The sequence below is a fragment of the Sceloporus occidentalis genome, unplaced genomic scaffold, assembly GCF_023333645.1.
Source record: "Sceloporus occidentalis isolate IW3139 unplaced genomic scaffold, rSceOcc1.0.p SCAF_1, whole genome shotgun sequence".
Lineage (NCBI taxonomy): Eukaryota > Metazoa > Chordata > Lepidosauria > Squamata > Phrynosomatidae > Sceloporus > Sceloporus occidentalis.
In genome coordinates this window covers 181,972,413-182,000,321 of record NW_028316981.1, presented here as the reverse complement: position 1 = coordinate 182,000,321, position 27,909 = coordinate 181,972,413, and the positions used below count along the sequence as shown (strand labels likewise).

General features: G+C 42.6%; 2 protein-coding genes and 1 long non-coding RNA gene across 10 annotated transcripts in view; 1 reads left to right on the top strand and 2 right to left on the bottom strand.

The window, feature by feature from the left end:
* Window positions 1–6,363, bottom strand: part of TEX28 (testis expressed 28) — a 34,099-nt gene extending 27,736 nt beyond the window's left edge. Inside the window, exon 1 of the mRNA XM_089534556.1 lies at window positions 6,288–6,363. Within this exon, the coding sequence (XP_089390682.1) occupies window positions 6,288–6,363 (76 nt within the window). The remainder of the gene's footprint in view (window positions 1–6,287) is intronic.
* LOC149322961 (protein bicaudal D homolog 2-like) lies at window positions 13–27,778 on the top strand. Of its 7 annotated transcripts, none has more exons than XM_089485456.1 (9): window positions 13–622; window positions 11,656–11,908; window positions 12,304–12,516; window positions 16,284–16,436; window positions 18,582–18,992; window positions 21,383–22,147; window positions 24,327–24,478; window positions 26,154–26,355; window positions 27,103–27,778. In XM_089485456.1, the coding sequence occupies exons 2-9, from the start codon at window positions 11,696–11,698 to the stop codon at window positions 27,106–27,108; spliced, it is 2,115 nt and encodes a 704-aa protein (XP_089341582.1). In that variant the 5' UTR covers window positions 13–622; window positions 11,656–11,695; the 3' UTR covers window positions 27,109–27,778. The 7 variants fall into 7 exon arrangements, with proteins under 7 accessions (XP_089341582.1, XP_089341584.1, XP_089341574.1 ...); XM_089485458.1 differs by having other exon boundaries at window positions 13–657; XM_089485448.1 differs by having other exon boundaries at window positions 13–662.
* LOC149322962 (uncharacterized) lies at window positions 17,794–26,218 on the bottom strand. Of its 2 annotated transcripts, none has more exons than XR_016272321.1 (3): window positions 26,133–26,218; window positions 21,409–21,844; window positions 17,794–19,053 (listed from the first exon to the last, which is right to left on the bottom strand). It is a non-coding gene; the product is annotated as an uncharacterized LOC149322962 (long non-coding RNA). The 2 variants fall into 2 exon arrangements; XR_016272322.1 differs by having other exon boundaries at window positions 21,791–21,844.
* Window positions 27,779–27,909: the final 131 nt, after the last annotated feature.

Below are 27,909 nucleotides of genomic sequence, written 5' to 3'. Positions count from 1 at the left end.
AAGACAAAAGGGGCGGGGCAAACATCTTCCGTTAGTTCGGAGGTGGGGCTAAAAACATGGGGCGTGCCTTTTTACTGAAGCGTTAACCAACCAGAAGTCAGGGCGCGGCTTCAGGGAAGGTGTTTTTTGTTTCCCCCCCTAAAGACTTTCCAGCCTATCAGCTCCGAGGATAACAGTTCGGTTAAAAAAAAATTCGACCAATGAGAACGGCAGGGCGGGGACTCGGAGACGGCAGCGGCCCAATGAAATAATTGCTCCTCGCGCCACTAGCTGTAATGGACAGGACGGGCTCCCGTTTGGGCGCGCGAGGAATTTCAAACGCCGGGGGGAGGAGGGCGGAAAGGAGCGGTGCTTATAAAAGGGGAGGGGGAAGGAGTGACGAGGGTGAATCTGGAGCGGAGCGTTGGAAGCCAGCGGCGCCAAAGAGGGGCTAACTTTAAAAAGAATAATGTAATAAGGCCCCGCCCGAGCGGAAAATTGCCTCATCCTGTAGCCGAAAACCTAAGAATTGACTTCTTGCCCCCAATCCCTCGTCCGCTCACTTTCGCAGAACTTTTCTCCCCCGTTCAATGAGCTGCTGCCATTGGAGGAGTCTGGCCACGCCCCTTTCCCGAAAGGCGAGGTGAGGAGGAGAATGAAGAAAATCGATGCGGGAGGGTAAGGTGTGTTTCTGGTGAGGGGGGGAAGTGAGGGAAAGGTGCGCGCGGGCAAGAAAGAGACATTAGAGACCTATTATGCACGTTCTTTGGACTTCAATTCCCAGAAGCCTCAGCCATCTTGGCCAACGGCCAGGAATTCTGGGAGCTGTAGTCCAAAAGACCTGAAGGATCAAAGTTTGGGCATTACTGCCTTAAGGTCATCTAGTCTGTCAACTTCCCTAAAACCTTCACATCTTTAATTTAAGTCAAATTGTGTTAAACTGAAAATACTGTAGTAGGATGTCCTACTGTTATTTTGACAAATGACACTAATGGTGAAGAGTTTGGTGTTGTCTGGTTTGTTTTTGTAGACAAGTCACACTCTCTCAGCCTCAGAAGATAATAATAATAAAAACTGTATTTACGTCTGCTTTTCTGTTGCCAAACATTCCAATATACAATACATTATACATATAATATCCCCATCTCCCCCCTAAAAGAAGAATTAAACACATTACAGTTAAAATTTATCAGTTGAATAAACAATTAATAGTAAAATAATCCATAAGCTGAGTGATACAGAGTACATAATGGGAAGGGAATTCGGTTTTCTGTAGGGCATTCAAGAAAAATGTAGGGTGTTACCCAAACAAGGGCTAAAAACACTCAGAAATCTAAATTTATGCGTCATAGTCATGCTCAAAAAGAAAAAGGAGAGCATTTTGACATTCTTGCAGGACAGAAGGTTGAAATGTAGGACGTGTCATGGAAAAGGAGGACCTCTGGGTGACCCTGCCTCTGAAGAAACCTGCCAGGAAAACCCTGTAATAGGTTCGCCTTAGGTTGGCCATAAGTTGGAAATGACTTGAAGGCACACAACAACCACAAACAACAAGACCAGCGTATATGCTTCCTCTTTTTGTGTGCGTATGTTCCTTATTTGAGTTTGTTGTTCTGAATTATTCAGAACGTTTTGCAGTTTGTGAGGGTCAAAAATTATTCCAGCCCCACCCGCCCCCTGATGTGTGTGTTTGCTGGTAGAAATAGGTTGAAGAAGGTGGTGTAGTGGTTTGAGTGTCGGGCTATGAGTCTGGAGACCAGGGTTCGATTCCTCACTCAGCTTTGCAACCCACTGGTGACTTTGGGTAAGTCACACACTCTCAGCCTCAGGGGAAGGAAAAGGCAGAATGCCCTCTGAACAAGAAAAGAAAACCTCATCACTGTAGTCAGAAACAGCTTTAAGGCACACAACAACAACGCAGGTCCCTAAAGGCACTGGATCCTGTCTGATCTTGGAAGCTAAGCAGGGTTAGCCCTGATGAATATTTGGATGAGAGACTCCCAGGGTTTGTTGCTATGTGCTTCCAAGTCATTTTTTACTTATGGTGACCCTAAGATAAGCCTATCATAGCTTTTTCTTGACAATTTTCATCAGAGGGGATTTGCCATTGTCTTCCCCTGAGGCTGAGAGCATGTCACTTGCCCAGGGTCATTCAGGGGGTTTCATGGCCAAGCAGGAATCGAACCCTGGTCTCCAGAGTCATAGGCTAATGCTCAAATCACTAAACCACACTGACTAAGAAACCCATGTGAAATTCATGGGTCCCCATAAGTCCATAGGTGACTTGAAAGTACACCCCCAGGTTTTGGCTGGCTCTAGTGGCTGCATATATACCTAAATGGACATGCTACTCTCAGTTACTTAATATGGAGCATAAAATAGCAGTCTTTTCTTTTTCTGTAGTTGATGCAGAGTCCAGCTTCAACGCTACTTCATCTGGATTAGTCACAGCACCAGGACAATTGGAGTGAAGTGGGTTTTGTGACTGAAATATACATGTAGGAAGTAGTAATTTTGGAGTACAAGTATAATTAGGGTACATGCATGGCATTTTCACATACCACTCTTTTAGTATCTAAGGTCCAAAATACACTGCAGAAATAATCCAGTTTGAGACCGTGCTTACTGCCCTGGCTCAGTGTTAGGGAATCCTGGAATATGTAGTTTATTGTGGCACCAGAGCTCTCTGACAGAGAAGGCTCAATGTCTCAGTAAACTACAGTTCCCAGAATTCCCTACCATTGAACCAGGGCAGTTAAAGCAGTCTCAGACTGGTTTATTTCTGCAGCATGTTTTGGACCGCATATGTGATTACTTTGCTGTAGCGCACTGATATGGTGTATGCTCCAGGAATTCATATGTGTACCCTTTCAGCATAGCTGACCTGCATCTCATTTCCTGTCTGTTTCATTTCCTGTAACTGGTAAGTATAGTAGAGTATTTGGTTCCTTATTATTTAGTACTCCTGGAACTGAACTAAGTTCGGAAATTTCTGGGTTTGGGAGAAAGGTGGGATATAAATCCAGTAAATAAATAACCTATGAACCTGGATGATGTTCTGCATGTAGCCCACCCTGTACTGCTTATCCAGTTCTAAGGGGGAAAATTCTCATACATTTGTTATTTGTTGTTGTATGTCTTCAAGTCATTTCTGACTCATGGCGAACCTAAGGCAAGCCTAGTGTGGTTTTCTTGGCAAGATTTGTTCAGAATGGGTTTGCATTTGCCTTCCTTTGAGGCTGAGAGACTGTGACGTGCTTCTCATCATTGTGTGAGAAGCAGTTGGCAGAGTGGGGATTCGAATCCTGGTCCCCACAGTCATAGTCCAACGATCAAACCACTATACCACTCTGGTCCCATACAGAATTGTAGTTTGTGATTTTTTAAAAAATGATTGTGTAGTATAAAATCAAATAATGCAAAATCGTGCTAAGAAGAAAAGAAATTGGTACTACAATAAAATGCTTCATCTTCCTTTACCTTCATGCTATTCATATTGGGTTTAATTCATTGTTGAGATATTTAGTATTGTTAACATTGCCTGTCTATAGTGATTTCAGTATTGAACAATGTTGACCTTTTTCTGGGGTTTTTTTTTTTTTTTGGGCTATGCGGCCATGTTCTAGAAGAGTTTCTTCCTGACATTTCGCCAGCATCTGTGGCTGGCATCTTCAGAGAATGAAGATGAATTTCTCTGAAGATGCCAGCCACAAATGCTGGCGAAACGTCAGGAAGAAACCCTTCTAGAACATGGCCGCATAGCCTGAAAAACCCACAAAAAACTAAAGATAGAACTCTTTCATTTGAAGTATAACTGGCAAGCTTTACCTATACAGAACCTTTTTCATTGCATTGCTGTGCATTCAGTTCTGTCCTTCCAAATGCTTCTATAAGTAACAATTTCTGTGCATAACCATTATTTTTTACTCTCTACATTTCAGTAGTTGTCACAAAAGTAGCTCTCAATTCCTATCCCAACTTGTCATCAAGTTGTGTTGGAGTTAGTGTGACCTTATGAATGAGAGATCTCCAAGTCACCCTGCTATCAACAACCCTGCTCAGGTCTTGCAAACTCAGAGCTGTGGCTTGCTTGAAGAACTCTATCCACCTTTCCTCTTTTCCTACTGCCCTTCTACCATACCATATCATACCAACATAATTGTCTTTTCTAATGAGTTATGTCTCCTCATAATGTGCCCAAAGTATGACCATCTCATTTTAGTCATCATGGAGTCTAGGGTGAGTTCAATGTTCTCAGACCCATTGATTTGTCTTTTTGGCAGTCCATAGTATTCATAGAACTCTCCTTGAGCTCCACATTTCATATGAGTTGATCCTGTTTCTATCAGCTTCTTTCACTGTCCAACTTTCACAACCCTACATAAAAAATCACAAATATGATGGCATGGACAATCCTGCCTTTGTACTCAAAGATGTATCTTACAGTTGAGGACCTTGTCTAATTTCTACTGAGTTTCCCTTTTAAATCTTAGTCTTCTGATTTCTTGACTACAATCTCTATTCTAATGTATGAGTGAGCCAAGGTATGGAAACTCTTTTAACTATTTCAGTGTCTTCATCATCTGCTTTGCTATATAATTGGCATGTTAAACTCAACATATATGGTACCATTGCTTCATGTTCTCTCGACTTGGCTGGGCAATAGCTCGAAAGTGCCATCCATGCGGAGAACTAGATCTCTTTGTTTATTGTATCCTTTATACCAGGTTGGGAATTGCATGGCCTTCTATTGGTTGTGCTGATTAGAGCTGCTGGGAGTTGCAGTCTAACAACATTAGGAGAGATTTCCAACTCCTAATCCTCCTGCATAGCTTGAAAAAGGTCCAGCTGATACTATTTAACAGTGTTGCATTGCCACTAAAGGTGAGCAAAAATACTTCTTCCCCAACTACACTGCTAATTAGTATTTGATGCATCAGGAAACAATATTGCAATTTTGACTGCAATATTACATGACTGCAATATTGATATTAAATTTCATAACTGTTTTATGGTGTTCTTCTCCCTGTATCTTTCCTTTGCAAAACGAGGTGTATTAGTTCTAAGAATCACTTTGGCCTATGTTAAGTGTTGTTGTCTGAAATGTGAAACACAAGGAAACACCTATTTGATCTACAAGTCTGGGGATAATTTGAATATAAGTCTTAATTTGCCAGAATTGTCCAGGTTTGATGGCTTGACCCTGGGCTGCAATATAGTACATCTTCGAGTAACTTGACTTGTCCAAAACAGTGAAATCAGATGGTAGTCTTCTGCACTGTGAAAGGAGGACTGGATCTTTACTTTTCTTGTTGGCTTTTCTGTGCTTTGCTTATTCAAAATAGTGCAGTTGGTTTGATGATTTTCTTGTATTGAAGATAGTTATTTAGAGCAGTGTTTCTCAGAGCAGCTGACAATTGGAAACTGGCAATTCCTTTCTTCCAGTGTTCCTGTGTGGCACCATATTTGTTCCCACTTGGTTCAATTGTAATTTCCAGGAAACATGCCAAGGATTGGCAGTCAGTGGCTTATGCACTGCCATTGGTCCTGGGCACACCACATTGAGTAGCACCACTTTAGAGTCCTCTAGCTTAGCTGCTCTTTTCTTCCTCCTTCCTGTCAGTCTACATATCTAGGTTACTGTCAATAATCTGAAAAAGTTACTGTTTGGATGTAGCTTCTGTAATGCTACATCTAGCATGGCTACAGGTATTTTTTTTCAAATGCCACTTAATGTTCTTTTCATTGTGCTTATTCTGGAGCAGAGGAGTTGCTAGTTTGAATTTCAACTAGGATATGGTGCTTCTTGACTGGTGTGAAGGACCTATCCTTTTCCTGCCATAGATAGCAGATAACTGTAGGCAGGGTCTTCTATCTGTTATAATGATTAGACATAACTGGGCAATGAAGCCCATTTGGACATGACATAGCTAGTGCATCCCATCTGATTATACAAGCTTAGTTGCATGAGCCCAGGTTAGAACTTGGATATGAAACTACCAATGAATACCAGGTGCTATAGGCTCTATTTCAGAGGAATGAACTGGCAAAACCACCTCTTGAGTATTCCTTGCCTAGAAAACCCTATTAAATTAACAGGATCACCATATGTCAACATGTCTCCTGAAGGTACGTATGCACAGGCAGATACAGTTATGGGGGGAGGGGCGCAAAATGAACACAATACCCTACATGAGAACTCTGGAATTTTCTTTTGTCCCCAAACTAAAGGATCACAAAAAATCAACATGAGTTTCAGAGAAACAAGGCATGTCAGATTAATCTGATTTATTTTTAAATAAAATTACGAGCTTGGTAGATGACAGGAAAGCTGTAGACATAGCATATCATGATTTCAATATGGTCTTTGACAAGGTTCCCCATGGCATTCTTGCAAACAAGCTAGTAAAATGTGGATTAGACAATAGCTGTTAAATGGATTTGTAATTGGTTTACCAGCCGAACACAAAGGGTGCTCAGAAGTGACCAGTGGGGTGCCACAGGGTTCTGTTCTGTGCCTAGTACTATTCAACATATTTATCAATGACCTGGATGAAAGTATGCTTATCAAATGTGCAGATGACACCAAATCAGGAAGAATAGCTAATACCCCAGAGGACAGGATCAAAATTCAAAACGACCTCAAAAGATTAGAAAGCTGGGCCAAAGCTAACAAAATGAATTTCAGTATGGAGAAATGTAAAGTTCTTAGGGCAAAAAATGAAATGCACAGATATAGGATGGGCGACACCTGGCTGAATGAGACTATGTGTGAAAGGGGTCTGGGAGTCTTAGTAGACCACAAGTTGAACATGAGTCAACAGTGTGATGTAGCTAAAAAGTCCAATGCGATCCTAGGCTGCATCAGTAGAAGTATAGTGTCTAGATCAAGGGAAGTAACAGTGCCACTATTTTGCTTTGGTCAGGCCTCACCTAGAATACTGTGTCCAATTCTGGGCACCACAATTAAAAAATGATGTTGACAAATTGGAGCGTGTCCAAAGGAGGGTGAGTAAAATGGTGAAGGGTCTGGAAACCATGCCTTTTGAGGAGAGACTTAGGGAACTGGGTATGTTTAGCCTGGAGAAGAGACAGTTAAGAGATGATATGATAGCCCTGTATAAGTATTTGAAGAGGTGTCATGATGAGGCTGGAGCAAGCTTGTTTTCTGCTGCTCCAGAGAACAGGACCTGGAACATTGGATGCAAGCTACAGGAAAAGAGATTCCACCTCAACATTAGGTGTAAGCGCTGTTTGCCAGTGGAACACTTTCCCTCGGAGTGTAGTGGAGTCTCCTTCCTTAGAGGTCTTTAAACAGAGGCTGGATGGCCATTTGTCAGGTATGCTTGGATTGAGAGTTCCTGAATGGTAGGGGATGGGACTGGATGGCCCTTGCGGTCTCTTCCAAATCTAGGATAGTAACTTAAAACATTAGATGAGCATTTGGAAATAGTTTTCACATCCAAAAAGGGGGACCAGGCAAATAGTTCAAGGGATTAAGAACAGAGCAAATGCAAGCGTTTTAGGTGTGAATGGTTTCAGTGTCTCACCCTCTGTAATGGTAGAATTCTGGGGACTGAAAGAAAATGCCAGAATTCTTATGCTCTTATTCTTTTCCTCATTTTATAGCCACACCCCAGATATAGAGGGCCACACTTTGCTTCTCCCTACCCCTGAGCTCTGACAAGTTTAGGCATTTCCATAGATTTGCAAAATGAATGAGTATTATTTCTAATTGTTTCTAAGGGCCTGAACAGACAGGTCAAAATAAAGCTGCTTTGGGTCACTTTGAAGGTATGCTGTTTAAATGATGCATGCGTCCTAAGAGGCCAGAAGCCACGACAAAGCCACAAGAACTTGCAAAGCGTTCCTGTCTGAGTCTAGCATTAGACTTCAGAAAGAGAGCAACTATGCCTCTAGGCTTGATTTATTGTTGGACTAAACTTGGAAATAAAGTTAACAAAATATATTGGCCTTTCAACATGTACCTGTCTTACTCATCTGTGGGTTATTCACACTATGGAACAAGAGCAACCTCTTCTTTTTTTCAAAGACTCCCCTGACTATAAGTAGTTCTAGGAAAATGGCTATTTACAAATGGCTATTTACAAACTTCAGCTGAACTGTTCTATTATTGAATTACTGTAGTTTTGTAAGTCCCTTTGGGAGGCTGTGAAGGGATGGAGAGCAGAAGATGCAGCAGCAAAGCTTTCAAAATAGAACAGAGAACCAGCCTGGAGGGAGGCAACTGACTAATAATAAGTGAATCAGCTGACTTGTCAAATTTTATCATAGAATTAATTTTATGAGAAGAGAATAGATGCTTGTGCAAATCACCAAAAAAGAAGAAAAGGTAGTTATTGTGAAATAACATTAATGCCATTATAAAAAGGAAGGAATGTATAGCTTCTTCCCTCCTTCCTGTGTTGAGCTCAGGGCATCATCATGACACACATACGTGGTTCTCTTGTGTCCTGCAACAGCTTTGCTAGGCTGAGTGTGTAGGGGAAAGAGGGAAAGACACAGGCATAATATCACAAAATGAGTTTCATGGTGAGAGGAGGGTTTGAACCTGGGTCTCCCTGGCTTGACACTCTGCCCACCAGGCACCATAGTCTTTGCCCTGGTGACTGTTCATATTCCTGTTTAGAGATAGCAGTTCTAGCAGGTAATCCATGGAAAAAGCTCTGCTGTTGGGTTTCCCCCGACTGTTGTAGGGGAAAGCTGATGTTACACATACTATTGCTAACAAATGGGATGAGAATTAAATTAATGGTAATTTGCTGTCTCAGGAGAGCCAGCATGGTCTAGTGGTTTGAATGTTGGATGACAGCTCTGGAGGCCAGGGTTCGAATCCTGGCTTAGCCATGTAAACCCACTGGGTGACATTGGGCAAGTCACACTCTTTCAGCCTAAGGGGACGTCAGTGGCAAACCACTGGACAAATCCTGCCAAGAAACCCCTTTGAAAGGTTTGCCTTAGGCTCTCTATAAGTTGGAAATGACTTGAAGGCACACAACATCAACAACAATTTGCTATCTAGAGAGCCAGCGTGGCATAGTGGTTTGAGCGTTGGTTTGCGACTCTGGAGGCAGGGTTCGATTCCCCACTTGGCCATGGAAACGTACTGGGTGACCTTGGGCAAGTCACACACCCTCAGCCCCAGAAACTCCATGTAAATCCCTTAGGGTCACCATCATAACTCGGAAACCTATTGAAGGCACATCGCAACATCAAAATTTGCTTCTATACAGTGGCACTCCAGGAATATTTGGCCATTTGACTAACAGAAGTTGAAGCCCTGGTATCCACTTTTTAGAGGTCAGCTACTAAGTGTATTCTTTTTCTCTAGCTGTAAAAAAAATTTTCAGACACCTCCCAGCAGTTCATTTCTTAAGAATGTTTATTTATCTTCACCCTAAGGAAAAGTATATGTTAAAATCTTGTATATTCTAATTAATGTTCCATGTATGGTGGCAGTGCCCTTAGAGTAGTGAATGCCAATGACATATAATGGGTGACAGCTGCCTTTGTTCCTTGCTTTTGGGCTTCTCTGTTTTGCTACTGTGCTGGAAAACACAACCTGGACTAGAAGGATTTTGGTATGTTCCAGGAACTCACTTCTTACAGACTTCCACCAATGTGCTGTAGCGGATTAAGCGTTGGACTACAACTCTGTGGAGACCAGGATTTGATTCCCTGCTCAGCCATGGAAATTCACTGGATGGCTTTGGGCAAATCACATTCTCTCAGCCTCAAAGGAAGCCAGGGGCAAACTTTCGCTGAACAAACCTTCCCAAGAAAACCCCAGGATACGTTTGCCTTAAGGTTGTGATAAGCCAGAAATCACTTGAAGGCACAGAAGAACAAACGGAATACTATTTTGAGAAGATGCTAATTTTATCTTGTTTATAAAACCCTAAAACAGCTTGAAATCCCTACATGCTGAAAAACAACACTTCCTTCGCTGATCAGTACAACCAGCTAGTTAACCAGCCTCTTGGTTTGTTTCGGGGGACATGTTTCCAAAATGAGGCCATACATGGAGGTGTTTTCTGTGGTTACTCCTCTGCTTTGATCTTCTTCTTTCCAGAGGTCCATCAAGGCCACAGTCTTCCAGAAGCAACACAGAACATTTATTTTCAGTCGTCTGTTTGTGGATGGGATGAGCATTATCGTAATTGCATGTAACTGAAGAGCAGTCCGAACTCACCTTTTGTGGTGACACTATTATCCTTTAATTTGGTTCCTTCTTGGGCATCAATTAGGCCACGCTGAAATCTGAGATTAAGGGTAGTATGCCAGAATATGTTAGATAAAATGAAGGCTATCATATCATGACTTAAGGGTCTAAAGATACATCTATGTTTGTCACAATATGGCTTGGCAGCTACTGTTATATTTTTAAAAAATGTTTACATTAAAAAACGAACCTTATTTTTAAATGTCTGTTGAAATAATAGATTAAAACTCTCAGTAAATAAACATTGTATTACTTGTCCTCAAAGGTTACACTCTTAACTACTTTCCCAGATGCCTCCTGGAGCAATAACTTTTTGCCTAGCCCTGAATTACTGCCTGCCAAAAGGCACACGTATATCTGGTGAGGGGTGATCATATTGTTGGGGGACAAATACTGTTCTTCTGCTTGCATCTCTAGAGCTCTTTATCATTCCTGGTTCATGTACAAATGACCTAGTTGCTGCCATTTCTTTGGCTTGGTATACAGGTTAAGTTTCCCTTATCTAGAATTCCAAACGCCAAAATGTCCTCAAATCCAAAATGGTCGACATAGATGGTTAAGATAGTAACAGTTTTGCTTTCTGATTGTTTACTGGACACAAATTTTGTTTCATGCACAAAATTATGAAAATAGAATGTATAAAATTACCTTCAGGCTATGATTATGAGGTACTGGTATACTTGAAAGATAAATTAATTTCATGTTTAGACTCTCCAGAATATTATTATTATTATTATTATTATTATTATTATTATTATTATTATACTTTATTTCTAAAGCGCTGAAATCACAGTGGATCACAGTGATCCATACCACTAAAAATGCAAATATTCCAAAATCAAAGAAGCTTCTGGTCCAAAGCATTTTGGATAAGGGAGACTCAATCCATACTTTGAATCAGAATGGTGGTGTACCTGTTGGCCTAAGACTGAGGGTACTTGGGTACAAATCCCCATTTAGCATGAAACTCACAGAGTAAACTTGGGCCAGTCTCTCTCTCCCAGTGTAACCTACTTCATAGGGTTCTATTGAGCATAAAAGTAGGGAGGAAAGCCAGGTACAGAGCCTTCCATCCCTTGTCAGAATTGGGTGGGTCATCTCAAGGAAGGCCTTGTACTGTACACTTTATTTGATAAGCCCACAAACAAAACTTTTATCTACCAGGTTGTGACTTTATGTATTAGGGGATCAACTTGGTTAGGTGGATTGAGCGTGAACATGTTGAGTGGTACTTTGAGGATGTCCCACAGATGGATCTGAAACACCCAGTAGAATATGTGGGTTTGTGGTGAGCTGGTAAGATGAAAGCTTCTGTGTTGGGACTCCCCCCAATGGGATTTTAAGATGGCTCCCTGGCAGTTCTGGTCAGTGGGTAAAGCTGAGTTAGATGGTCTTTTCTTCCTTTTTCCTGACCTCTCATCTTTGTATCTCAGTCTACTAGCACACCTGTAGCAGTCATTGACCAGGGACGATATGCCAGTAGCCACCATGGCCCAGGATCCAGTGAAGCTGCAAGCGGAGGTAGATCGCCTGGTGGCTGAACTGCAGGAGGCAACACAAGAGAAGGTACAGGCGGCACAGTATGGGCTGGCTGTACTGGAAGAGAATGGGGAGCTCAAGCAGCGCTGTGGAGAACTAGAAAGTCAGCTAGAGGTGCTGCGCATGGAGCTGGTGCACATGAAAGAGGTGAGTGAATGATTCCCTTGCTTTGCTTCAGACAAAGACAAGGTTTCCCTTGGCACAGGAAGTGGGCAGCTGTGAGGGGTTGGGGCCATTTTTCACTCATTCAGGTTACAGCAGATTGTTCTGGTTCTCCAGAAGTGACATCATGTTTTTTCTGGTTGCCACTTTCAGCCAGAAGAAAGGCTTGTGGAGAGGGGCAGTGTATTCTTGTGCATGGTTTTGGATTGAAAAACATCAAAAAATCATGCTAGGGAAAAAATCAAACAAACTGGGGTGCTTTGGAGGCCATTCACGGCCCATAGACTGCACTTTCTCCATCTGTGCCTTAGCTTCTACCCACCTTGGATTCTGACTGTGTTATACGTAATCCATAATGTCTTGTGTCTTCTGATTTCTAGGCTTTGGCTGAGTCACACAGCAGTCACAAACGGGCAGCTGCTGATGGGGAGAGCCGAGAGGAGTGTCTGCTCCGAGAGACAGCTTCCAAAGAGGCCCACCTAACTCAAACCATTGAGGAACTTCAGGGAGATGTGAAACACCTGAGGACCCAGCTTGACACCACAGGGACAGAAAATGAGCGCCTTCTTGTGGCTTTGAGGGACTTGAGAAAGGTGATATGTCTCAGTTTCAAAGCTCTGGGTTTTTTATAAAGCTGCCAGTTCAAGGCCTCTCTAGATTGAAATCTATGGCGGGATACAGACCGCCATATAGTACGTCTTCTATACGTACTAGGGTTAGGAAGGGGCGATGCTTCCGCACCCCCCTAACCCTAGTACGTATAGAATACGTACAACATGGCGGCGCCCCTTCCACATGGGGGCCGCCATGTTTACGTATCGGACGCTGAGCGTCCGTACGTGTCGCGGCGCCTATGACGTCGCAAGTCCGCGCCAGGCGCCTCGCGACGTCATAAAGGTGCCGCAAAAAGAAGCTCCAAAATGGAGCTTCTTTTTTGCTCCGCGCGGGAGCCGCGCGGTTTGGCTGCTGCGGCTCCCTCGCGGAGCAAATGGCGCCGGCGGGAGACCGCCGCAAAGCGGCGGTCTGTATCCCGCCTATATATGGTAAAACTGGTACTATATTTACTGAATCTTTGCCAGGATGTGGTAAATGAATGAACTCATATCAAGCAGCTGGCTTTATTTTGCATAATAATGGTTTTGCCAGCCAGGAAGAAGGAGGATTGTGAGGAGGTATAGAGTCAAGAAGCTTTATTTTCTGGTTACTGATAGCGCCATTGAGTCTTCATTTTGCCATGAAGCTTCACTAATTACTGTCTGTCTGTGTGTTCAGGCATCTGCTTCTGCTTTTTTGTTCTTAAACTTCTATGAAACTTGGTTACTCAGGATGCCCCTGGCTATGCAATTGGTGTATGTCATCTATTCTGCCACTTGTATGGGGATGTTTTTATATGGATTTTATCTGTTTTTAGTATATGATGTTGTATGGGGGGTTGTATTTTGTGATTTACGATGTTTTTACTGTTGTATTGTTATTATTGCTGTTCACCGCTATGATCCTTGGAATAGCGGTATATAAATAAACTATATTATTATTATTATTATTATTATTATTATTATTATTATGCTGACCTTCCTACTTGTGAGCCAAGGATTCACAAAGGCACTAGTGCAGTATCCCATGCTTTCTGACAAGGATTATACATGCTTGCTCTATTGTGTGGCTCAGAACTGGAGAGCAGAGTGACAAATAATCCCAGTAGGCAGACTGTGCTTTGGAGGTTCTCTGAAGCACAACACAATGGTTATATTGATTTTTAGATTGTAAGCCTGAGGGCAGGGAACCGTCTAATTTAAAAAGATTGTATGTACAGCGCTGTGTAAATTTACAGCGCTTTATAAATAAAGGTTAATAATAATAATTCCTTATCCTCCTCTCATCCTAAAAACTGCTTGGGAGGAAGTCTGGGACTTGCCTGCATCACTTGAATGCTTCCAAGTTCTCTGGCACACTTGATCCCTCCAATGGTGCAGTTTTTCTGCTCTTCCCAGTGTCTGGTAAGGGTGGAGGGCTGTTGGTATTCATGTTGTGGCTTTGGAGGCTCAGATGGGCTGAATGGCAGATGATCTCTGATCCTCCCCATAGTTACGCTGAAGTTATGCTCCAGATGCCTTGAGCAAAGTACAGGGAAGGGGCTTTGCCTCTCAGGCCCAGCAGCTGTGGAATTTAGCCTTAGTTGTCAGCCAGCCAAAATGTACCAAAAGGTTGTGCATAGAGAGATAAAAGCTGAGTGGAAAGAACTGGGGGGAAAACTCAGTCAGTTTTGATGTGGTTCTCTCCATCCCTCTGATCTTTGCATCAATGGATTAAACTATAAATGTGGTGAAAGATCAAAGGAACCATAGGCAGAACTACATCCTGAAAAGTTTACTGCAGGGGTTGGAATTATATGGTCCTTCACATGTTGCTGAACTGCAACTCCCAACATTCTTCACCATTGTCTAAGTTGGGATCTGCAGTCTAGCAATATCTATAGAGCCACATGATCCTCACCGCTGGTCTACTGACTCATACTTGTGCCAGGGGAAAGTGAGCAAATGCTATTCCTAGAGCATTTAGGTGTAAGGGGAAGTTTGGGATATGTTCCCTTATCTTATTCTTTCCAGTCCTACTCTGTGCCTCAGTCTTCTTACTTATTTTAGTATTTGGAACCCAGAAGTGACCACTGGTATATAACTCCTACCCCCCCCCCCTTTTTTTTCCATGTTTAATCAGGATTCATAATAAAGTAGACACTACTAAGAGAAAGATATCATTGCTGTAGAACATGTGCTTAAACACCACATGGGGCATTGCATGCTTTCCCCCAAAGATGCAGCTGTAAAAGTATGCAGGGCATTTTTTAAAATAATATTTTTGATTAGTTTTTAGTAAGAACAATTAATTTACAATCAAAATAATATACAATCAAAGAAAGATACAGAAGGAAGAAAAAGAGCAGAAGAAAAAAAGAGGGAAAAATAGATACAATACCTAGTAAGGCAGAAAAATAAAAAAGAGAGAAAAATATTATTCTCCCATTACAGATGTAACTAATTAATCCTACAAAAAATTCTAATGACCAAGCCATAGATTAGTACTTTATTAGATTTCTTACTGCTCAAAAAATCCATAAACTTTTCCAGTCTTTCAAAGAGTCTTCAGTTGGCTTATCCTTTAAAACACTCATTAATTTGGCCATTTGGGCTAACTCAGAAACTTTAACAGTCCATTCTTCCATTGTCGATGCTTTAGTCCATTTCCAAGTTTCAGCAAACAATATTCTTGCTGCTGTTTTCATGTGTCCACATATATCAAAGAAGCTATTAATGTTTATTATCCAATTCTTTGTCCTTAATGCCCAACAGAAACATTTTGGGTAACATTACAAAATGTCTGTTTATAATTTTTTGAATTAACATATAAATCTTAGACCAGTAACTTTCTGCCACCTTACAAATCCACCACATATGAAAAAAGGAACCCTCCTTATCTTGACATTCCCAACATTGGTTTAAAACATTCTGGGTCATTTTTGAAAGCCTATTTTGGGTTAGAGACCATATACAGGGTTTCTTTTAAATTATTGCATAAAGGAAACTTTATATGTTTTGACCACATTTTCCCCATCAATAGGATGTCACACCCAAAATTCTGGCCCCACCTTATGTCCTCTTTTACAGGCTAATCTATCTAGTTTCAGAAGCTATCTATACTTTTTTGTAATTACATGATCATTGTCTTTAAAACTCTAAATAAAATTCATTTTCACTCACCTCTTACAGCTGCATTTGTCTTGTCTCAATTAAATCTGTACTTACATTGTATACAAGCAAACTAGCTAAGATATTTTCCTGCCTTAAGAATCATCTCTCTTGATCTAAAATTTCATCTCTCATTCAAAATACAAAAGTTTGTCACATAACAACCATCTCCAATTTTTAACCCATTCTTTCTTTTTAAAAAATGGCTTCCTGTGGTGAGGTAGCTAATACTATCTTAGGAGAAAGGCTGTGTTTATACTTATACCATTCTTGAGAGAGAGCCTTTCTAATGCAATTTTTTTTTAAAATTCAACATGTACTTTAATTTTATCATACCAAAGATAATCACAGTAAATTTCTTCATTAGAGCTTAAACAATGTAAGGGTGAAATTATGGGCAGTCCTTTTCAGTATGGCTTTCTCTTTTTCCTCCTTTTTTCTTTTCATTTTTTCATAATAAACTAAAACACAATAGGAAAGCCAAAGTGGCTTGGTTGAGGCTGGATTTGTCCCTCTTCAAGGAAATGTGTACCAAGTGTTTCCTTGTCCACCTCATTCTTGTGGTCAAGGCATGTGTCTGATGTGCTGATCCCATTTTTCCTCCTCACTCTTTCCAGGAATGCCAGACCCTGGAGTCTGAGAAGGTTCGGCTGCGTGAGGAGATGAAACAAGCCAAAACTCGGGAGTTGCGCCAGCTACAGGACTGTGCTGAACTTGAGGAGGAGAACATTTCCCTGCAGAAGCAAGTCTCAGCACTCAGGGGCAGTCAGGTATTTGAATCCAAGTCCCATTGTGCACTTGTCACTGACCCTTAGCATGTATGTGCTTGTGTGTATGTATGTAAAGGTTGCGTCTCCCTTATCCAAAATGCTTGGACCAGACTTTGGATTTTTTTTTAAAAAATTAATAGTTGTATTTGCATATTTGAGGAAGTAGACAAAGTCTGTGAAAACCTCATGCTACAACTTCTTTCTGTGTTAGTCTCAAAGGTGCTACAAGATCCTTTTGGATATTTTTATTCCAGACAAACATAGCTCTGTCTGAATAATGGGATATCTTGGAGATGGGACCCAAATCTAAATAAAAAATTCATGGTTTTATTTATTCACATAGCATGAGGTTATTTTTGTACAATAATTTAATACTTTTTTGCATAAAACAAAGTTTGCGTACATTGAGCCAGCAGAAAGCAAAATTGTCACTATCTCCGCCACCCATTTAAAAAGCTTTGGTTTGGGAGTATTTTAAGATAAGGGAGACTTTGCCTGTATTTGTATGTATTTGCCTGATTTCTTGATATTTCTTTGGTGGTTTGGAATAACTGGGCTTGATGTGGAAGATGTCTGACCCTGGTCAGATGTATTTGTTGGATCATGCTGTAGTTGTGGGGAACAAGGAGAAATGAGTCTGAAAGAATTATGCCTTACTGTGTACATCTTTACCCCCTGTTAGAGCACAGTTGTCAGAGGCTATGTCTCCTTTCTCCTTGAAAACTCTAAAAGAGGTTGCATTTAAACATTAGGAAGAATTTCCTGATCGTCTGAGCTGTTTTATATAGAATGCGCTGCTTCAGTGTGTGGTGGAGTCTCCTCCTTTCAAGGTTATAAACAGAAGCTGGATGGCTATCTGCGGGAGTGCTTTGATTGTATATTCTTGGATGGCCTGTGTGGTCTCTTCCAACTCTGTGATTATGACTATGTTCAGTTAATTAGGTCTGGAGGAAGTGCTTTCCCACTAATCTTTGGAAAATGTGCTTCAGAACTCTTTCTAACTTCAGAGGGATTAGGGCATGTTGACTCAAGAGTGTGGGGATGATATTCTCATAGTGTGTATTTTGAATCCAAATCCCCCTTTCATTAGCCCAGTGGAGAAAAATTCTCTTTTGCCATCGCTATTCTCCCTCCTTCTTTCCCTCCTTTCCTCTGTCAGTGTGTATGTGTCTGTATATTTATGAGACTTCTGGAAAACAAAGAACATACTTGGTTCTCTTTATCCGTTGTTTCTCTGTTTGGGGATTTCTGTAACCTAAGATAACCTTGCATATCTAGGAAGTTTGCTAAATGTGCAGTAATCCTACTTTGTCTGTTGTGAGTCCTATTTTGCCAGTAAATACATGACTACCACATCTTTCCATTAGGATGTTGGGATACATACATGGGCATATAATTTTATTTTGCCTGGGTACATTACAGAATAAAAACATACAAACCAAAAAGATACAACCCCAGAGAAAACAGTCTATTTCAGTCTTAAATACAGCTGCAGCAATCCAGATTTGGTCTTGATTATTAAAAGATCACTGAGCTAAAATATTTTATTTTGTGCTAAAAACAGGCCTGGCAGTGGCTCTTCTGAGGCAACCACAGCCATAATCCTGTTTTTGCATTGTGCTAACATAACAGTCCAGTGTGCACTTGGACTTTTTTACAAGTTAGCACCATAGCTGGGAAGGGAAGGAGGGAAAAGCCAATGTCAGTAGAGGAAAAGGCTGTGAGTTTTGAAGAAGCCTGTTGCTCCACTGCTTGGCTTCTGGGTGGGTTCTCAGAGCCAGCATGTCCTGGGAAGGCTGTCTTGCAAAATTGCCTGTCCTGCCATGCCATAGCTTTTTTTCTTCTGCTGCTTGTGTGTACTTCACTGAAGTAAACCAACAGGATTGTGGCCCAAATTCCACAAAGCTGGTGCTACTACAGATGTCTGTTCACTATTTTTTAAATAAAGGGATGTGGAGTAAGACTTCAGCCACAGGAATTAAAGGATATTAGAGGTTGTTGCAAATAATTCGGTGAAAAAAGGGCACATAATGGTTGAGGTAGTCTGCTCCATGTTATTTTTGAAGCATACAGTGGAATTCCGTGAAGTTGGGCCTGGGAAGAGAGGTGACTTGCTTGCACTGACCATCCTTGTTTCATTCCAAGGTGGAGTTTGAAAGTGTCAAGCGTGCATTGAGCTGCCGAGAGGAAGAACTGGTGTTGGCTGGGACCCAGCTACTGGAAGTGGGTCGTCTCCGAGACCTGGCGGAGCACCAGCTTCAGGAGGCACTAGAGGCTCTGCAGGTAGAGCGGGAGCAGAAGCAGGAACTGCGGCGGGAGCTTGCCATCTATGCAGGAGGGCGTAATGACTCGCTAACCAGCTTGCAAGCCAACCTGGAGGAGCTCAACAGTCACGTGGAGTGTGAAGAGCAAGATAGCGGCTTCGCCAATGGCAGCAGCTTAGGGGGCATGGCTTCCACACCCCATGGCGTCCGGCCTGCTCCTGGTCTTGTGGCAGACCTCTTCAGTGAGCTTAGCTTGGCGGAGATTCACAAATTGCAGCAGCAGTTGCTACAGGTACAGTAGGTTGAGCTTTGTGATGGAAGGACAGTTCTGGTCAACAGGAAGAGGTTGGGTTCTGAAAGGAAATGACAAAGAAATCAGTTGCATTCTTGCTAGACAAACTATGGCATGTGTTGTGCCAGTGCCAAATGATTGTCTCTCCCCCCCCCCCCCCATTGTCTAGGACAGATTTTGTAGTTTGCTTTTAGCAAACGAGTTCTGGAAATCCCTGCTCCAAAGCAGGTTAAAGTGTTTTAAGACCAGCACCCCCATGTGATGTGTCTGTTGCTTTACTATACAAGTGAGGAGATCAGGAAATCTTGGTGCTATCTGACAGAGACAGTTGTCATTCCTGAATGGGCTGGAGGACCCTTGTTCTCCCTCATCTAGGCAGTGCCAGAAGTTCAGTCAAATAGAAAATAAAATAACCTAGGACAGGATGGGGAATCCATGGCCTTCCAGATTCTAACTCAATTCTAACTTGCACCAGTCCGAGATAAGCAGGATGGTCAAATGGGATATGAACTGTAGTCCAACAACATTTGGAGGGCCTAAAATTTCCTGCCCTGAACCTAGGACTGCTTACTATGTATATTTTGTCTTACAGACAGAAGATGTGCAGATAGCAGTCAGAGATGTACTAACAGTTGAATAAAGAGTCTTATGAAGTCTAAAAGTGGACTCTAGTTTGCAGGGCTTAAAGTGTAACAGAGCTTTCTTTGGGTGATGGGACTGGAGATGGAGACAGCTAAGAAAAGCCTTGATAGCAAGAGATGGGAGTCTTGGCTTGACACGATTGGTTCCTGCACTGTGTCCAAAGAGCTATTTTGGCTGTGAGTTGCTGGGTTGCCAAAGGAGTTTTTCTTTGGTGTTTCTTTTGGCAGGCAGAGCTCTTGCATGAGAAGGGGGGGGGGGCTGTATGGGTGCGCTGTCGTTCTCACTTTGAACTAGGAGTGACTGTCACCTTCAGGGCTAATGGCAGGAAGCCACTTGAGTTATTCTGAGCAGCTGCACATCCTGCTCAGCTGGTGTCATGCGTTGCTGTGTCCTTTCTCTGCCCTGCTCACCCCACCCCCACCTGGCTGCTTGTCTGCAGAGCAGATTAGTTCTGCCTTTGGTCAAGCCAGTCTTCTTGGAGGGACAGATTTGGAAGCTGTGCTGTCCTTGCAAGCTATTGAAGAACCTGGTTAAATCCTCACCTATGAAGAATGTATCCTCCACTCCCCCCCCCCCCCCCCGCTATTTCCAGTTTGCCAACCCCTCCAGGTTACTAGAGAATCCACTGATCTTGCTGTCCCATCACCAAGGTGCCAGCTGAAATAGCTGCTGTTAGGTCACCTCTGGCTTGGCTGCCCTTGTTCTTTGGCAAAAGCAAATCAAAGCTGAGAAAGCTCAGAGTCTTTGTGTGCTAACAGCTGGCGCTTGAAAGCACAGATGGAAACTTGGGACCTGGCAGTGGAAGGCACTGGGAGAGTCTGCCCTTTCTATCTTGGCCTCTCAGAAGGAGACAGAGATTCAGAACAGAACCAAGCAGTCACAAAACTCTGTGGTGGGGCCTACGAAGTCAAGGTTCTGATTGCCAACTCAGGGTGCTTGCATGTTACAAGGGTTCTTGCAAGCCACTCCAGGACTAAGCATTGGTTCCCATGTTAAAGAACACCTATTATTTTTCACTGTTGACTATGCTGTTTTGGGCTTATGGAAGTTAGTCCTACAATGTCTGTGGAACCACAATTGCAGGAATACAAGTCATTTCAGTTGTATGGTGCACTGTCTTGGGATAAAGAAATTTCTAAAGGATGACATGACTCACTAGAAAAAACAGTAATGCTTAGAAATGTAGAAGGCAATGGATAAAGAGGAAGACTTCATTCCAGTTGGATAGACTTGGTCAAGAAAGCCATGGCTTTCCTGATTCTGCAAGACCTGAGCAGGGTTGTTCAGGATAGGGTGACTTGGAGGTCTCTTATTCATAGGGTTGCCATGAGTCAAAGTCGATGGCAGTTAACAACAAACAAAAATATATTCACGATTTTATTACTGAAATGATATTTATCTGGAATGCTTTTTTGGTGGAATAACATGATAAAAATGTAATAAAATACTATGGTTTAGCTTTAGAATTCCATTCATCTTATAGATCAGGGATGGGGATCATGTGCCTCTTGAGATCTTCTTGGACTGTAACTTCTATGAAACTGTAATCAGCATGGCTATACATTCCTTCTCCCTGTTACAGACAAAATCGTCTTTGGGCATGTACCTGCTGCCTCAGACTGTTTGTTGACTTCCTCAAATTTGGCACTTAAGGAATGACTAAAATCTCCCACTCACACACACTACATGGCTTGTTTTTCAAAACTGAATCCTAAAGTCTTTTGCTTCCTGTTTAATTGTGCTTAAAGGCAGAAAACGAGAAGGCCTCACTAGCCTCAGATCTGCAAGACCTCAAGAAGCAGCTGGCCAGCACCAAGGAGAGTTTGGCCCAGCAAGAGCTGGGCAACAGCTGTGAGATCCAGTCCATGGATGCTGGTCCTGGCGGCGATGGCGGGACCACTCTGTCACTCAGCGAGATGGAGCGCTACCATGAGGAGCTGGAGAATGCCCAGCTGGTAGTCCGGCAGGAGAGGGCGGCAGCTGCCCAGCTAGAAACGGAGTTGCGAGTCGCCAGAAGGATGACTCGAGAGTGTCAGTCACGGCTTGCTCAGGCCCAGGAGGAGCTTCTGGGCTTCTCTGAGGAAATGGCTGCTCTGTACCATCATGTCTGCGCCTGCCACAGCATAACCCCTCATCGTGTGGTGTTGGACTATTACCGTGAGGGTCGTGGAGCTCGGAATTCGCACAGGAGGCGCTCATCCAGAAAGCTTCTGCTGACAGAAAGGGAGACAAGTAGCAGTGGGGACCAGTCGCCCACCAGTAGCAGTCCTGGTTCCCCTTGTGGGTTGGAGCCGCTCAACGTGGGCAACCTGACGGCTGTGTTGCGAGAGCAGCTGGGGCACCTGCAGGTGGCGCTGTCTGTGGCTCATCAGCAGAGCCCCTTGGGCCGTGGGGCCGAACTGGAACGGGACAAGGAAGCCCTGGTGGAGGAGGTGCTGAAGCTGAAGTCCTTGCTGAGCACAAAGCGGGAACAGATTGCCACTCTGCGCACAGTGCTCAAGGCCAACAAGCAGGTCAGCGGGGGGGGGGGGGGAGGCAGCGGGAAGGGGAAGCTGAGTGCTGAACTCCCTCCAGCTGGAAGAGGTTCAGCACTCAGAACAGTTACTAGGTTGGGCTATGATTCCTAGAAGCCTATAGCCAGCATAGCAATGTTGGATGGGGGCTTGGGTGAACCTGTAGCTGGCTTTGGAAGCTCCCTCTGTCGAGACTGTGCTTGTTAAGTGGATCTATCAGTGATATGGCTCATATTTTGGAAACTTGTACAGTGTACTTCCTTTTTGACCACAGTTTAATGTTAAAAGAAGTGAGGGAAGTGAGGGAAAGTCACAAAAACAAGGATGATGAAAGCTATGGCACTTCTTTTTTCCATAGTGTCTGGCTGGATCAGGAATGGCCATGCACAGTGGTTTTAGGACCATTTGGGGGTTCTTTCAACTCCTTCCTTGCACACACATGCCATTCCCAAAACCATAAATGACATTTGTTACTTCCAGTCATTTTATAAATATATTTTTGTCATGTTAAGGTGGAGGGGAATGGAACTAAAAAGTATTTTGAGCAAACTTACTGCTCCCCTCAGTGTTCATCCCCAAATAGAGTGTCTTTTTCTAACTGGAATTTTTTTTAAAAAAAAATTGAGTTTGGAGATTGGAGAGGTTGTGGGAACTGGAGGGGGTGAGGACTTCATGAGACCCCACAAAGGTATGTCTGTGGACTGCGGGGTTTGTCTGTGGTGGAAATGCTTCACCAAGCAAAGCAGTTTGTGACCTGTGTAAAGCATATAATCCACATAATCCAATACACACATTGTGTGAATTTTCTTGTGCCCGCCATGAGAAAGAGCAGGTAGATTTGCAGCTACTACAAAAGTGATTCAGCCCTTCTCTTATATACTCCCTCCCCTCATCCACCTCACTCTCCATATCTGCGACCTCATCAAGGATTTCCAATATGTACAGGTTGAAAAAAGTATTCATGATGGCTTTGGGATTATCTGCATGTGGTGATAGGAGGAATTTTCCAAAGTCTCTGGACATGCCATTTAAAGCATATTTATTTAGACAATGTCTGTGCTGCCCCTCTGAATGGTATAAATATGCCTAGGGTAGCGTTCAGTAGAGCTTCCAGGAAACAGGGTTGTGTCGTATTGTGTGTTTTAACATAGCCCTGGATTATGATGTGACATGACAAGAGCCTGGATTCTTAACCCCCCCCCCCCCCAATATATTCTATTTTAATGACTTAACAGCTGCTTGTAAGTGCCCTGTTTCCCATTCTGCACCCAATCTCTGTCCTTACTTTGGGCTACATCTCTTCCTCCTTCCTTTATTTTCACAATATTGCACCACTTGCAGCAGTTACTTTTCTCCTGGGCAGCATCCAGGGCACAGCTCTTTCCCATTTTGGACTTAGAAGGAAAAGCAGGCGGAACTCAATCTTATCACAGGAGTGTTCGGTAATTTCTTGGCTCTGGCCTTAAACCTTGTTATGTGTGGCTGGACACATTCAGTGTTCAGGCTTCAAAATACAGTCCTGCTTTTAAAGTGTCTTAGTGCGCAATGGAGACAGGTTGCTGGCTGATCATCTTCTGCTTCTACTTTTAAAGCCAGTACTATAGATGCAGGAATTGGGTGGCCTACCAGATGCCACTGAACAGCAAGCCCCATTATTCCTCACACTGGCTGTGTTGACTAGGTTTACTGGGCATTGCAGTCCAACAACATCTTGAAAGACACACAGTTTTTATCCTTGCAGTACCTGAAACAGTCGTGGACGTTTCTGGGAGTGTAGTCTTGAGAGGTCACAAAGTCATCTTATCTTTGAATGGGGGGGGGGGGGGGAGAGATGAGAAGGTGGTTGTAGTTGTGCTAGAAGTGAAATGGTATCTTGTTGGCAAGCTGGTACCATGTGTGCAAAGCCAGCAGTACAGTTCTGGGGAGCAGCAGTGGTATTGATAGCTCCCTTTTGAATACTTTCTGGCAGCTCTCCTCAGCCTTGTATCCTCTAGGTACAGTATGTTGGACTACAGTTTCCATAATCCCACAGCCAAAATGTGTACAGATGGCAGGGAAAGAGGGGGCAGGTGCACCCACCTGCCTGAGTGATTCTTAAAATTACACCTTTTGCATGTGGAAGGAAAAAGAAAGTGGAGTATTTATGTGTTTGCTGAGTGTTTATGTTCCTTCTTAACAGACAGCAGAGGCAGCCCTCTCCAATTTGAAAGGACAGTATGAAGGTGAGAAGGTGCTGGTGTCAGAGACCATGGCCAAGTTGCGTCATGAGCTCAAAGCCCTGAAAGAGGATGCTGCTACCTTCTGTTCCTTGCGTGCCATGTTTGCCAGCAGGTGAGGAGCTGTGTATGTGTGTATTAAGAGGAGAGGGAGTGAAGACAGGGGAGGAAACCTCCATAGGAGGCAGATAGTAAATAAATGGTGTTGGGAAATAAGACTTGAACCAAATCTCCTTCATCACAGAAGTGCTAGTCTATCAGTTTTTTGTATCATATTATAAAGTTTATATTTCAATTCAGATTCCAGAATAGAGTACTACCCACACACACACTGTGTGTGTGGTGGGGGGGGAGCACTCTATTCTGGAATATCTCTCTCTCTCTCTCTCTCTCTCTCTCTCTCTCAATATATATATATATATATATATATATATATATATATATAATCTGTGTGATTGTATGTGTGAATATATATAGAGTATTTTTTTCACATACATTTACAACATTACAAAATTAAATATAAAAAGAAGCCCTTGTTTCTTTTTGCCTGTAAAGTGTATTTAATTGCTGTCCTTTATCAATTTTATTATTGCTATTAATTGTTATGATGAATTTTATACTGTGATATATATCTCACAATATAAAATTCATAATAACAATTAATAAGAGTAATAATAAAATGATAAAAGACAGCAATTACAGACATTGTACAGGCAAAGAATAGAAAAAACAAGGGCATTGTTTTTATGTTTAATTTTCTAATATTGTAAATGTATGTGAAAAAATTACTCTCGCTTTGTTTTTAAAATTTAACATTGTAAACCTATATGGAAAAACTACTCATACAAATTACAGAACTAACTATATAAACTAACCCACTACACAAAATAACAATATAACACACGCATACACACACACACACACACACACACACACACACACACACACACACTAGCTGATGGTTATATGTATCAAATTGTTCCTCTATATTTAAATACACTTCTACATATGCCAGTGGTTCTCAAAATGTGGGGAGAGACCCCTGGGGAGGCATGAGAGTTGCTCAAGGGGAGCAACTCTTAGAGATCCTGACCTCCCCACTTTTCCTCCTCCTCCACTTCCAAATATTTTTTTTCTTGTGGCGGGAAGAGAAAAGCAAGGGCAGTGCTCGGAGCCTGTGCTGGAAGAGGAAAACTATTACCTTATACAGCAGGCCCTTCCTTTACATAGGGGATCTGTTCTGGATCCCCCCGTGTAAGGGGAAATCTGTGCATGCTCACCCACCATTGCAGTGCAGGGCAGCGCGTGTGCACCATTACTTTAATTGTTACGCGGCTTCCTTAGCTAGGTATGGGCTTATGAAAATTGTGGTCCCAGCACATCTGGAGAGCCAAAGTCTAATAGCCTTGAAGATTGTTATATATTATGCAATTTAAACAAATTTCCCTGGATTTCTCATTCCTTACTTGTCATGAGCATTGATCAAGCTCTTCATAATACTGAAGCTCTGTTGCCAGAAATCTTCCTCTGCTGTATTTTGTTTTCAGGACTTCACCCGTGTATTTTCAGAAATACCCTTTCAATACCAAAGGACCATTTCCTGTCACTTTACTGATATCTCTGTTTGTTTTAAAGAATCAGGAGAGCAATACTAACTGGACATTCTGAAATTTTTCTGACATTTGAGGGAACCATGGCAAAACTATGGCCATCGACCTATCAAGGGATCTGTGGGCCAGTCCTGTGTTTGTCATGAGCCTGCAACTTACCATCTTCCTTTCTGTCCCCAGGTGTGATCAGTATGTGAGCCAGCTGGATGAGATGCAGCGGCAGCTAGCAGCTGCTGAAGATGAGAAGAAGACTCTGAGTTCCCTGTTGCGCATGGCCATCCAGCAGAAACTGGCCCTCACGCAGCGGCTTGAATCCCTTGAGACTCCAGTTGAGGGATCACGGAGTAGCAGGAGGGCATTCAGACCAGCCAAGGGCAGTGCGGTAAGAGAAATGGGCACTGGGTTATGGTGTGGACAGCGAAGAGGAAAACAAGAGCTACCAAAATTGTAGGCCTTGTACAGATGTGACACTGCCCAATTGTCTCAGTGGTAATGGGGCAGGGGACTTACATGCTCACATGTATTTTGTTCCCTTCTTCCCTTCTTCCATACTATTTGCCCCTCTCCTCTCAGCTTTGGAACTGACTGTGGCCAAAGTTAATGTTAAGGACAGTTAACCTTGCACCAGTGTCAAGGGAAAACCACATTTTGCAAACTTAACTTCTTGTGTCATGGAAGGCTTGACCCTAACTTTCTGATCTGCAGTTAAATACCTAAACACTGTTTTGTAGTGTAGTATTTTTGCAGAGTGTATGGATAAGAGGCCCCAACAGTTGTGAATTGTGGGGAGATGTCATAAACTATAGGTGAAGGAATAAGAAGTAACTAGAGAGGACACAGAAGTCTGAAGAAAGAGAGCTTGAGGGGACAGAAATTAAATGTGAGGAAAACAAGCCTCTCTTGTAGTCACACAGTGCTTTGGAAATACAAAGGTTAGAAAGCATGCTACGCTCATAAGCTCAGTAGGCAGCCTTAAGCCTCAGCTCTACAATATGGAGGTAACAATGCCAGCCAGTGTATTATTTCTACATAATCAAGGTGTTGTATGAATGTTAAGTAGCATAAGGAAATCCAGGGGCCTTTATATGGCTGTTGCTAAGCATGTGTACATCTCTCTTTCTCTTTCCAGAGATGAAATGGTTGGTATCCCTTGCAGGATTTCCATGTAGTTATGACCTGGCTGTTCTATGTCCACAGTGGTCAGAGAACTCCAAAGAAGAGGACAAATGTGGCACCTAAATATCTCAGCCAGTGAAGGTGATTTTCTTCTGCTATGAAGGAGGCCTTAGCCAAAGCTCATGTCCTTACCCTCTGTTGTGCCTTAAGATTCCTTGAAGACACACTCCTTTTCCATCTTTCTCTCTCTCTTCTGATTAGCCTCTGGTGCTGTGTTTTTACTAAGCACTTCTAATGTTGTGCCTTTTTGTTAATTCCAATGTTAACGACATGGATGCCAGCCTTAAATACCAGGGGCTACTTGCTTTGTGTTGATCAGCTGGAAAGGAAGTGGGTGGTTCTGCCTCTCCACCCTGTTTTCTTGGACTTGCTGTACTCACTCAGACCGTCTATTTCTTCATTGCCTTCCTGATTCCTCTTCTCTCCCTGTCCCCATTCCCCCCTCCTAGATTTTGCACACAGTGAATAACTAACTTCAGGCTTCACAGCTTGAGAGAAGAAGAAAAACTAGCTCCATACTATTGTGCGATGTCTTGTAAAATGTGTAACTAGAAAGCAATTTTCTTTGTAGCCTGGGGCTAGATGAGTCCCTGGTTCTTTGACACAAATAAATAAATGGCTTTCCTGAATTGCTTGTTTTTGTTTCTGCCTTGCTTAAAAGTGTGTTTTAAATGCCTTCGGCTTCATTTATTTACAGTGACAACTATCAGTTTTTTAAATTGAAGTCGTATCTTTACAAATATACTTGAATAATTCTACA

Coding starts and splice junctions, on each gene's coding strand:
- LOC149322961 (XM_089485456.1), top strand. CDS start 11,696: ATGCCAGTAGCCACCATGGCCCAGGATCCAGTGAAGCTGCAAGCGGAG. Junction 11,909..12,303: donor AGCTGGTGCACATGAAAGAG/GTGAGTGAATGA, acceptor TCTGATTTCTAG/GCTTTGGCTGAGTCACACAG. Junction 16,437..18,581: donor CAGCACTCAGGGGCAGTCAG/GTATTTGAATCC, acceptor TTTCATTCCAAG/GTGGAGTTTGAAAGTGTCAA.